At 31.2% G+C, this 13,724-nt stretch overlaps 1 protein-coding gene across 1 annotated transcript in view; it reads left to right on the top strand.

Moving 5' to 3' along the window:
* The window catches only part of LOC128172592 (uncharacterized), a 38,511-nt gene that overhangs the window by 18,270 nt on the left and 6,517 nt on the right, over nt 1–13,724 (top strand). Inside the window, exons 2-6 of the mRNA XM_052838378.1 lie at nt 9,676–9,903; nt 12,187–12,438; nt 12,616–12,753; nt 13,055–13,192; nt 13,470–13,610. Coding sequence (XP_052694338.1) covers nt 9,676–9,903; nt 12,187–12,438; nt 12,616–12,753; nt 13,055–13,192; nt 13,470–13,610 — 897 coding nt within the window. The remainder of the gene's footprint in view (nt 1–9,675; nt 9,904–12,186; nt 12,439–12,615; nt 12,754–13,054; nt 13,193–13,469; nt 13,611–13,724) is intronic.

Genomic DNA, 13,724 nt, shown 5'->3' on the forward strand with positions numbered 1-13,724 from the left:
ATCAAATGTCTATCATCCGTGAAAGTTTCGTGCCTTGATCATTTTTAGTTTTTGAGATCTCGTGGGTACAAAATGTGATTTAAAAAAGCTACCTGAGATAATTGAGATATCTCACTGGAAGTAGAATTTTTTTTTGATATAACATCGCATAGATAACTTATGTATAGATTTATACTTATATATTTATTATATGGAAAAGGAATTTAATGCGTAAAAATAATTATTTTTGAAGTGCTTCCGGTGACGACCGGAAGTTACGCCGAACAAAACAAAATAGTTTAAACACATCTTGAGCTATAGGTCTATCATCCCACAAAGTTTGGATGTCCAAGTGTTTGCCGATTCTGAGATCTCGAAGGAACAAGGTTTTTTGACGCAGGACAGGAAACGGACGACCGGAAATGATTTTTGAAAAAATGAAGAAAAAACCTCGAGATATTATCATTTTCTATCACCCCTAAAAATTTCAGGGAAATCTATCAAACCATCTCTGAGAAATTCTGCCGACAAAAAAGGGAAAAAAAGAAAAAGAAAGAAAGAAAGAAAAAACATTACAATCACTATAAGGTCTTCCGTTGGAAACGGAAGACCTTAAAAAGAAACCTTACAATCACTATAAGGTCTTCCGTTGGAAACGGAAGACCTTAATAATAATAATAAAACCTTACAATCACTATAAGGTCTTCCGTTGGAAACGGAAGACCTTAATAATTAAAAAAATTACAATCACTACAAGGTCTTCCGTTCTAACGGAAGACTTTATTATACAAAAAAATAACGCTTACTTCTGATATAGGATGCACTGTTTATCGTATTAAATATCAATTTCAAGTAAGTAAAATACATGTAGATACTTTAGCATCGTTCATTGATGTTTTCTTAGCACTTTTAGGGATGAATGTACATAGATTGTTTTTTAATCGATCGAAACAAAAGCTACTGGAGAACACGACCTGTAAGGAGTTTTACGGACTGAACTCAAACTTCAAAGAAGTTGTAATTACCATGTTACAATGTTAACTTTCACGTATCTTGTAAATCTGCTGTTCCTTTTGTGTAAAGTTTTAATAGACAATAATTATGATTTTTATATTTGGAACTTACTTTTAACAGATCGCTCGTTTGTAATACTATGTATCGATTTTTGCACTATATAACCAATATCTTCAAATGAAGGCGCCAGCGGGGTTTGCTTATTTAAATATTTAATCGTATGATTGCTTAAAATCATATAAATATAAGTTATAAAGACACATTCTTCGAGTATTATAAGGTGAAAATTTTGGTCGGTGCATGATCAAATCTTTCATAAAGCCTTTCAGGCGATATTGGGTTTGATCAAGCCCTGACAAAAATTATCACCTCATTACACTTAAGAATGAATCCTTTTACCTTTAAGAAAACAAGATGGAAATTATTTGAATTCCTTACTATTTATAAAATTAAGGAGTGTCTCGTAAAACAAAATGGTACCAGCTGATTTATATATTTTTTTCAATTGGGACCCGGCCCATTCAATATTTGAACTCTCAATTAATTTGAACCAATTTTTAAAAAGTATCGACTTTAATCAAAACTTCATAGAATATTATATATAGAATGCCTCTCTTTTTGATTCTGACAATAGACGTTAATGTCTGTTAGCTGTTTATCTATAACACTATCTTAATAATATAATTCCAACAAATGTGCAAACAAACGACGAAAAATATTGCAAGTTTTACTTTATATTTTGCATTTGGAAGTATAGAGCGCAGGTCTGGTTAAGTTTGATTTTTCCATATTTTTTTTCATATAGTTAAAAATTGCCACATGGTAAAAACAAATTTCTCTCAAAGCATTGATTTATCAAAATAAAACAATTTTCTTAACGTCATTTCTTCATTTTGACGTCACTGTGGTAAATGATCACAAAGAGTCCCCAAACACACTTGCTCAGGACCATGTAAAAATAAACTTAAGTGAAAATAAGAAATGAACAGTGAAATTGAAGTAATGGATATTAACTGTACCACTACAGCCTCCTAACCCCACGAAGTAGGATTGAAATGATTTTCAGAAGTTGTCCCTTTTTTTCTTTTTGCTTGACAATATATTTTTGGATGAGTTTGCTCACCCAATCCCACATTAATAAACGATGCTACGTGCTTTATACTTCATTAAAGTCGAGTAAAAATAAATTGTTTGCTCTTTCAACCTGAAGTAAAGCAGTTGGAGTTCAGTCTCCAAACCGAGAAACCGTTTGAGACGGCTAAAAAATATGTTTCTTTACTTTTTGGTAATTTATTGGTAAATAAAGTGTCTTACTGTAACATGTTCAAAGTAATTTCTTAAATCAACACGTAAACAACAAACCAATTACACACTTATGACATAGTAATTTGCAGTAGAAACACCCCATTGTGCGCCGAACATAAATTGACCAAAACACCCCGCAATCTACAGATGATATTTTCTTCTGTAAAATATCCATAACAAACAATAATTACAAATAAATCTTTCTGTTTATTTTTGAGTTTATATTTTAATTACACTGAATTTGGTAAAATTTATATTTGATTGGATTCACATTTATCTAACTTTCGGCGTGGAATTTTGTCAGAGAGATCTAATGTAGTTAGAGGGGTTCTGGTTTAGATGTACCTAATTCTAAAATCGAAAAATGGAAAATGGATCATTACTCTGTTGATTTAAGTACAAGAATTGTTCAGATCAATTTAAAAATTATATATCAGTTTTATGAATTTTATTTCATACCAAGACTCATTAGCATCTTTATCCCACCCGTATTACTCTGTGTTTATTTAGGGTTTGTTATCTCCATTCAGGTTTCTCTTTTCTACATATATTTGAGGTACAAATCATCGTAGAAAACTTAGGTTATAAACACAAATTATCCGAAATTAACAATCAGTACACATGTTTCTTAATTTAAGATATTGCCAAAGACCTAAATTCGCATTAAAATAACTGTAAATTAAAAAAAAAAAAGGGAAAAATTAACGCGGTTTATACCAGTTTCTTTTTTTCAGCATATTTTAAAAAGCTTTCAAAAAATTACAAAAATCAAAATCCATCGACTCTATCAATTGCTTCTTTTCCTGTCAAGATAACAAACTACAGACTGAATGAATACTGTCCATTCTTTTCACATTGTAGAATAGTAAGAAGGTGGAAATGCGCACTACGTTTAAAGTGTACAATAAATAACCCTCGCCAAAAATAGTTTATGTTCTTAATGTTACTTCCTGAAGGATTCACTGTATGACAAACAAATTAATGCAGAGTAAGTTTTGTTGCATTCGTTTTTCTGTGCATTGATCACTCTGAGAGGATCTGATGGCAATATACCTTTAAATCACTTAATCGCATAGATGTAATAAAAAATTGTACATTGATTTTATTTTTTGAATGTTCGATTCATTTTAATAGTTTACCTACGATTCATTTTAGTTATAGGTATATGAATAAACCGAGTGGATGTAAAAACAATTTACAGTGTAAAAGAAAAACCTACTAATTTAAACCCACTCAGTAAATTCAAAATTTTAAATATGAGAAAAGTAAAAAGTTAACACATTTTTGGACTTCCTAATTACATAAAATGATATATTGCTATGTAAGGATCCGCGTTCATTAACATAAAAAAAAATGATTTTACCATGCTGAATATTTTAGTTATTTATTTAATGATAAGGGATTATTCTCAGGCTGTGATGGGGTGATAATTTTGGTCGGGGTGCGATTAAATCCATTTGACAACGCATGACCAAAATTATCACCTCATTATATCTAAAGAGTATTTCTTTCTCCTTTCATATAATTTTAAGCCATTGTGCGATTAAAAAAATAATAGAGATAAACAAACCCCACTGGCGCCCAAATTATACGCCATTTGAAGTTATTGGACTGTATAATACGAAATCGATACGTTGTGTTGTCACAGGCAGAGACACTGAAAATGTGAATATGTATAAACAAAAAAAAGACCAAAAATCCCCACAGTACTATATAGATCATAGATAATATTTAGGAATAGTTATTTAGGAAACATGTTTTATACGGATGATGCATATCAAATTTAATTGTGTGTTTGGCACTATATAATACTCTTTGCGTTGCTATTATAGATACTAGAATTAAAGAGTAAAGCGTAAGCGTGGAAATTAACATTTTACGCATTATAATGCTTAATTTGTTGAACCATTTTTTTGGTCTGCATTGCTAGATGTTTAAAGGAGGTGTCAGGGATGAAAAATCGCAACTGAAATGGATAATATATGCATGTACATGGCCTTAATCCTGTTTGTTGCAGCTGGCTGAAAAATAACAAACTATTTTTATTGTATCTATTTCAAACCAGTGAATGGGTATTAAGTTCTCTCTCTCTCTCTCTCTCTCTCTCTCTCTCTCTCTCTCTCTCTCTCTCTAAATTTGGTTCTTTAGATCAATGTTCTATATAATTTCTATAACTGTCCCAAAGAAGAATTTCAGATAAACGACTGTTTTGGAAAACAATCGGGGGGGGGGGGGGTCCCATTAAACTACCCCCTTTTATGCATACATTATTTATCCATATAGACGAAAACAATAGTCTGTTCATTATTCATTATTGTGTACAAATTAATGTCTATAGGGTTTACAACCAAATGTGTCGTGGTATAGAAAATAAAGTATGAAATAAAAACACGTTAGGTTGTGCATTATTATTCATTTGCATGCATATTTTAAACCAAAGTTGTCAGATTCAAAGTATCTGTCCGATGGTTAACTCGCCCTACACTTTCAGCTATGATGTCAAATAGTCAATCCGTTTCTGAGTACCCTGTTCTGGAAAGTTCTTTTCATTAATACTAAAATCGCATTAACTGTTCCAATTTATTTATTAATTTTTTGTATTAATCAATTCCCGATCCAAGGTATCTGCCCGCGATGCATGATGAACTCGTCATGTACTCTTCCTTCCTTAGTCAATCCGCGTGCTTGGTTACCCCGTTCTGGAAAGTTCTATCCCATTCTTTCACCAGAGGTCGTGCTTTGCAAGCGAATGAGTATCAAAACTAAAATGGCCCACTACAGAAACGAATTGACTGATTTTATTTATTCAACATTTGTCAAACCTTAACTTCTATGTATTCTTTAAATAGGCTTACAGTAAATATATTCACTCTTTACGTAATCATTAATATTATTTCATTGCGATATGTATATTTTGATGGAGACTATGCATGATTTGGATCCGCCAAAGCGTGTCCACAACCTAACTCTCATTATTGCTATTTTGGGCTTGTTTATCGAAAGTGAAAGTAGGTTTTTGATTATTTTCACAATAATAACATCAGTAAAAATTCATTTATACCTTAGAAACTACAACACACATGTGTTGAAATACCAAAGGTGTAAGCAAGTACTCTGTTGCAGGCGTTTTGTAGTTTATTTGCAAAATACCTTATTTTATAAGCAAAGAATCGTATATATTATACCTGTTTTTGATTCCGTAAAATGTTTTATTTGTTTGCATTAATTAATAGATATTATTTGCATTTTGCTAGGTAAGTAATCAAAAGAAAATTAATATTATTTTTAAAAATAGCCATGGTATCGTAGTGCTGTTTGCGTCTTAATTATTTTAATTAAGGTTTTCCGTTTCGAACGGAAGACCTTATAGTGATTCTAGTGTTTTTGTCTTTCTTCTTATTTTTTTTTCTCCTTTTTTATCGGCAGAATTTATCAAAAATGGCTGGATAGATTTCCCTGAAATTTCCCTGAAATTCTCCCTGAAACACTTGAACATCCAGACTTTGTGGGATGATAAACCTATAGTTGTAAATGTGTTTAAATTATTCTGTTTTGTTCGTCATAACTTCTGGTTGTCACCGGAAGTACTTCAACAATTATTTTATTTAAGTATTTAATTTTTTTTCTTCATAGAATGAATATGAAAGTATAAATCCTGACATAATGTTAACTATGCGATGTTAAAATAACTAAAACATTCTACTTCCGGTGGGATATCTCAATTATCTAAGATCATTGCTTTTTAAAAACAAATTTGGTTCCCACGAGATCTCAAAAGCTATAAGTGATTAAGACACGAAACTTTAATGGATGATAAACATTGGAATGACGATGTGTTTAACCGGCTTCATTTTGTCGACCGTTATTTCTGGTCTTCACTGAGTTCAAATAAATCAAATTGTTAATGAGTTTAACTGCTATTCTTTGACAGTTTTATTTAGCTTGATAAACATTGATGTGTGTAAGGCAAATTTAAAGTAAATGTTAACTTTTAATTTTAATTAGCTCTTCCGTTTGTCCATTTCCTGTCCCATGAGAAAGAAAAACATTGTTACCACGAGATCTCAAAAACGTTAAAGATTTAAACAATCATACTTTGTGGAATGGTAGACCTTTGTTTGAACATTTGTTTAAATTATTTTGTTTTATCTGGCGTTAATTCCAGTCATCACAGGAAGAACTCCAAAATTCATTTGTTTAATTCTTTTTTATTATTTAGCTTATAAGTAAAATTAAGAAACACAATTGGTCATCTACACATGGTAAAATAACAAATAATTATACTTTCGGTGAGATATCTCAAATATTTCCGGTAGCTTTGCTTATTACAAATTTTGTATCCATAAGATCTTAAAAACTGCAAGGGATCAAGACACAAAACTTATATGGTGGACAGATATTTGATTGAAGATGCGTGTAAGGGACTGGATTTTGTCGTCCGTCACTTCTGGTTCTCACCGGAAGTGTTCAAGCAAATGAAGGTGTTAATTAGTTAATTTTTTTCGCTGAATATTTTATTTAGTCTGATGAACAGTTATATATCGTAAAAAAATGTACTAAAATATTTACTTTTAATTTCTTTGATCATTTTTGTTTGTCCGTTTCCGGTCGCGAGACCAAAAAACCTTTTCTCCAGGAGATCTCAAAACTGACAAAATCTTGAACAACCAGACTTTAAGGAAATACATAACAATGCATGAAGATGTGTTTAACATGTTCTGCTTGATCTGGCGTAAGGATGTAGTCAAAAATTGATTGTATGTCTTTTTGTTTTTTGTTTTACATAAAAATAATAACTGGAAAATTCCTTCACAGTTTATATTTTATCCATTTTCATTTAAGAAGACAAATGCACTATAAGATCATTCATGTGATCCCCTTTATGTGTTATATATAACAAAAAACTCTGGTTTGATTTTTTATTATTTTGATACAGATGAATCCATTTACTATTATCTTATCCAAATATAAAATCAGAAAACATTCAATGAAAAATTAAAAAACTATTGTAATATACATGTATCATATACTGTATGTAAAACCTGTATGTAAAATCTTCAATAGTTCATGATAAAGAAATATAACTCTTGCTGTTTAAAGCAGTTTTTGTTACAAACCTAAAAAACAAAGTGCTCTTCTGCACTAAAAAGCAGCGCTTCCCTCTGTTTTGTAAGATGATTTGACATTGTATATAACTAAATATTACTTTCATATGCATTTAATATTTTTGATTTTATGCTACGATAATAAAGTGTTTTATTTTTTTTTATTTTTACCACTTAGTCTAATTTTCTTCATATCATGATTACACACATTGTCAATTTTGGAGAAATCTAGCAGCGCTTAATCTCTTTAATTTTATTTCATTGGAATCTCTTTGTATTGACATTGATGAAAACCAAAACGAATTTAAAAAAAGAGAAAATATATTGTAAAATTAATAGCGGAGGAATATTACATCTTAATTTCTTTTTTTACTTTAGTTTTGTTTTCTTCTACGAACATGTTCATGTAATAATTATACATCAATATTCTAAACAGTTGTTGTAATGTTGTATTTGTGATCATGAATATACTTTTTTAGAGCAAATGAAGATTACCTGACTATATTATAATCTTAAAAAGTTAATATACACTGATCGAATATGATGAGTAATTATTACTAAAAGCGTTGATAAGGGGTTAAGGGCTCATTTTTAAGGTTTGTATTCCCCTTGATTTTGATCACATGAACTTAGAAACACACACGTTAAGTAGAGAAAGTTTCGTAATATATATAACAAGGGTCTGAGGGCATCTATCAAACAAATTACAGGGCAATGCAGGAGACATATAGGGCTATTATTTCCTGGTTTCAAATGTAGGCTGTACAGGTACCACCAGGTAAATTCGAAGGGTTTATATCTCCCTTGATCTTGATCACACATCTTTCCTGCCTCCGAAGTTGTCAATGCTCCCAAAACTATTGATGTATTAATAATCTTGATGTAAATTAAAGTATGCCGATGACAAAGTAAAATATATTTTCTGTTCGAGTGTTCTCAGTACTTTGACGATTTTTCTTATTGAATGGCTGCTGTTAGTGGCTGTTAACTTCAGCATGGTTCAAATGTCTAACAATGGAGTAAACTTTTCATAATCTTGGTTTCATTATTAATTCTTGGTTAAGATGACAACTATACCCCTATACATTACGTCACTATCTTGTTATAACGGAAGTATTTTTATATTCTAAGATATACCCTTTCTTTCACTTTAACTTTATTTGAACATGAATTATAATTGTTGTCTCTTTCTGTAAACTGCAGTAAAAATGACAATATTGTAAAGTCTATTTAAAAAATATGTAATAAATATAATAAAAAAAATATATTGAAAAGCTTCAATCTATAAGGGGGTCATTATTCTACAGGGGTCACTTTTCTTCGTGTAGAGTGTGCTTATTTTTATGAAATGACACTTATTCTTCTGACTGGGGGTCATTTTTCTGCGTATTATAATGACCGGGGGGGGGGTCATTATTCTACGTCAAAAAATGACCCTCGGTCATTATTCTACGGGTGTCATTATTCTACGTTACACTGGATAATTTTGCCAGTGCCAAGGTGGCATTTTTCACCCATCTAAGGTGCACGTATTATAGTAAATCAAGTACAGGGTACATGTATATGTCATATTGCCATTGCTGAAAAAAAATTAACACCGCTTTTGTAATTGATGTATCTCGCCGTTCAAGTAAAATGTTAACCGTTAAAAAAAATACAGATAATAAATCATTACTTTAGGAAAAACAATTTTCCCAATGGACATTTGGAATTTCTAATTGGAAAAGAGAACTTCCTATAGGAATTTAAATTCCAAAAGGATTTGAACAAAACTCCCATAAAATTTTGAAATTTGCTCTGAAATCTTAATCTCATTAAGGAGCATTTTTAATATTTCCTATAAACAAAATTATTTCTTCCACGGTAATTATCAATTTCTACGAATTTTTTTTATAAAAGGTAAACATTGTATCTGTTAGGTAAGATATACTAAAAACAAAAGTGTTATACACTCGAAAGGCAATGTTATATTATTTGATTCAATATAATTAGAATTTTTACAAATATGCATCCTATGGAAGAAGTATTTTCTGGTTTTTGTCAAAAGTAAAATTGATTTAAAAATATTTATTAAATCAAGATGAAAGAAAATTTAAATATCATATTTTTATCGTTATTTCTGTGAACACGTCATATTAAAAATGAAAAACTATTTTTCACCCAATGGACGGTTGTTTAGTGAAAAAGTGATTATTGCTTTACCAAAATAGATGCAATCAATACTAACGCGTTATGTTTTACAAACCCTTATTTTTCTTAATCGATTTTACAGAAAATATCGCATTGAACAGACGAGCATGGCAATATAGACCTTACAGAAGCTTTAGTTGGGGAGCGGATCGTGCTGTGGACGGACTGTATACAGACCTGTCGTATTTTGGACAACAGTGTACAATATCACAAAACAATCGATCAACAGCAGAATGGCGGGTGGACCTTGGGGGAGTATTCAGTATACACCACATCTTTATACAGTACAGGACGGACAATCGTGTCTGGAGTAAGTATGTAAATGTGAAATGTAGGGGTATAACATGTACAGATGTGCAAACTATTAAGATTATTTTCTTTAAATAACGTAATAAAGTCTTAGAAACTAAAGAGGTATTAAAAACTATTTCAACAGCTTCTGTAAGACATTTAATATTAATTTAAACTTTCGCCACATTTTAATCACCTCAGAAACAGCAATGAGAAATTATATTTTTCAACTAATGTTATTATTCGTATTTCAACATATTTCAACATGTGTAAATTATTTCCTAAACTAGAATCTGTAGAAATAATTTTAAAACAACCTATTTGGTCGAACCGAACATCGTTTTTATTTATACACGAAGAACTTCTATTTTCATTATTGGATACAAAAGTGGAATACTGTAAGTCGTTTTAGTTCCTCGGGGTTAAACACTTCACGATTTCTATCAGAGTACCAATCGCGATGGATTTATTTTCACGCTGCTTAAAAATCAATCGATCAGAATAAAAGCATTGAAATGATTTGATAATTAAGTATTCACGATGGGTTTAATTTCGCGGGAAAATATTAAATCGCGAACATAGTGAAATTAAAACCATCGTGATTATTTGCCAATATACAGTATCATATACAAAACATTTCTTTAATGAAATCTACTAAAATGTAGACAAATACTATTAAAAGAAACTTAAAAGGCAGTAGATAAAAAGTTAGTAAAGTCGATTTCGATGAGTGATAACCACCGTGATAATTGAAATAAGCTATAAGACATACCATGCATAAAGAGCATGGTCTTCTCTCTTTTCTTGCATTCATAGTTTAAGATCATTAATCTAACTTGATCATGAAGAAGAGTCACTCTAAAATTATTAACGTAAGTACCTGTTGAATAAATAATTAAAAGTAAAAATATTTACAACTTTATCTAAAGTACATCATGATGAAGCTACACAACAGATTATTTAAAAAATATATGTACAGTGTATGTACGTCGTCTTACTTTTATTTTACTTACTTATTCGCTTGCGGTTTTTTTTCCCTGGTAAATGTATGTTGCTGACTTAATAACTCGATCATACACTCATTAACCCATTTGCTTCTTTCTTATTTATATTTCTTGCTTACTGACTCACTCATTTTATTTATTGTTGCCTATCTATTACTTTTTAGTGAGTAACTTTCTTACTTACTTATACATACATGTCCTTTGTGTCTTGCTTGGTAAATGGCTAACTTAATTCACACACAAAGATTCACTCAATGATTAAATGTATCTCATTTACTTCTATGTTATACCTTTTAGTTTTTTTTTTCTTTTTTGTTTAATCAAGTTATTCCCTCATTTTATTTAATACTTTTTTAAAAAAGAATTCCGATTTTGATGAACTACGCATTGCATGTTTATTCACTAAAAATTATCTCATAATCTTGGAAAATGACTACAGGCACGTAGAACCGGGGAGGAGGGGGGGAGGGGGCAGGGGACCTCCCCTCCCCCCCCCCCCCCGCACTTTTTGTCTCAACAAACATACTTCTTAAATTTACATATTGAGAAGACTGTTATGGACATGTCACCCACCACTTTTTCGGCTCGTGTAAGAAATAAGGTGAAAATAAAGAAAAGAAGAGTGAAATTTATGTTATCGATTAACAACTCTACCTTCCTACACCCTTCCCCACAGATTAGGATTTAAATGATTTTGTTTTCCTTGTCAAGATTTTTTGGATGATCTGCCCCCCCCCCCCCTCCTCCCCCCCCCCCCCCCCCCCCCACACACACACTTAAAAAACGCACCTGCCTGGACTATGCTCTGTCCCACGATCTTTATGCAGCACTTTTCCTTAAAATATTCGAAGATTATAAACATCTTTATATGATGTTCAGTCAATAGTATGAATATATTTCAAGATTTTTTTTCTTTTAACTACCCTCTAGCTTGTCGATCAGATTTCAATGCACGGTTAAAAATGAAAAGTGAGCGGAAATTTTGCATTGCAAGCGAGGTAAAAATTCCCGGATGATAAAATTAAAAAAAATGTGCAAGGTATTTCGACTTTCGAATGGAGAAAAAATGTGTCAAAAATGAAGGTATTTTCAGTTGTTGTTATTTTCCCTTTGAACGATTCTAATTGCACTTCTTTTAAAGGTGTGTGTATTTTTATGGATTACCGTGATATATATATATATATATATATATATATATATATATATATATATATATATATATATATATATATATATATATATATATATATATATATATATATAATCTATGATTAACAAAATACTTTCCATTGTATCAGATGAACTCAATGATTTAACCGGTAGATTCCTGGGATATTCTGTTTACATAGCAAACTCAACCAATAAAAAGAACGGAGTACTGTGTTTTAAGGATACCAACTACACCAGAGCCACAATACCCAACCCTACAAACATCACGTGTATCACACATGGGAGATACGTCATCTACTACAACAACAGGACTAACCCTCCGTATCCTGCTGGGTATGATCCATACGCTTACAACGAGCTGTGTGAAGTTGAGGTTTATGGTACGTGTCTTCATATTAAATATCAAAGATATTTGATAATAAATCAATGATTACCTGATTGTTTGTATTCCTTTCGCAAATTTGGCCATATAATACACCACGTATATAAAACACTTTACCTATCACAAGCAATATTTGAATATCCTCTGCAATATCAATATTGTATTGTTTGATAAGGATGTCCGGTGACAGGATATTACGGAGAGGATTGTTCCTTGCGTTGTCCACAGAACTGTCAGGAAGGTCACTGTCACATTGTGGATGGAACTTGTCTGGGCTGTGTCCCAGGATATACTGGAGCTAGATGTGATACAGGTTTTCAATACTGAATAAATCAAATTATGAATTATTTAGCGCTAGTTGCTTCCCGTTTTTAGCAAATGTAGTTAGATGTACAATTTTAACAATGTTTCTATCATTCTTTCTTACAAATAAACGATCGTTTGTAAATGATAATGTAATGTTAACCGGATGGTCGGGAGAACAAGGCGGGTTTTTTTAAAGATAAAATCAACAAAATAGTTTGTCTTCATTAAACATTAACTTCGGCAAACTAATTTTATATTCAATAAAATACAGTGATGCTATGTTTGGGTTTTTTGGTTAAATCTTGCAGAATGTACAAATAACAAGTACGGTCTGGAGTGTGATTCTTCATGTGGTAAATGTTTAAATGGAGAAAAATGTAATCACGTGAACGGAAGTTGTCCAAACGGATGTAACGCAGGGGTGTTCGGTTATAAATGCGACAAAGGTGAGAATTATGGACATATATACATGCAAAAAAGAGTTCATGACTTACAATTTGAATGTAACGATCCATCTCTTTGAAGGAGAACGTGCATTCCTAGTTTTTTTATCGTCTTCACCGAACTATTCATTCTTTATCTCAAGGAAATGAAGATAAACATGTACATTTTAGTTTAAATTATATAGACATCCTTATGATTTAATCTTCAATAGAACAAAAATTGGTTTATAGTATAAGATACATTTTTACTTATTTACTATTTTAAAAAAAATCTTTTTAGAGTGTTTTACAGGAAAGTATGGATTCAATTGTAAAGAGAATTGTAGTATACATTGTGGAGTTCCCGAGAGATGTGACACGGTAACAGGAAATTGTGAGGGAGGGTGTCAGCTAGAATGGAGTGACCTCACATGTAAAATTAGTAAGGATTTCTCTGTTCTGTTTTGCAAATTTGTGAATGAGATCAGTTATTAAGATAAGTCTCGAAATAGTTATCAGAAATCAATCGATGAATGCAAAGTAACGGAGATGAGTT

The sequence above is a fragment of the Crassostrea angulata genome, chromosome 2, assembly GCF_025612915.1.
Source record: "Crassostrea angulata isolate pt1a10 chromosome 2, ASM2561291v2, whole genome shotgun sequence".
NCBI classification, from domain to species: Eukaryota; Metazoa; Mollusca; class Bivalvia; order Ostreida; family Ostreidae; genus Magallana; species Magallana angulata.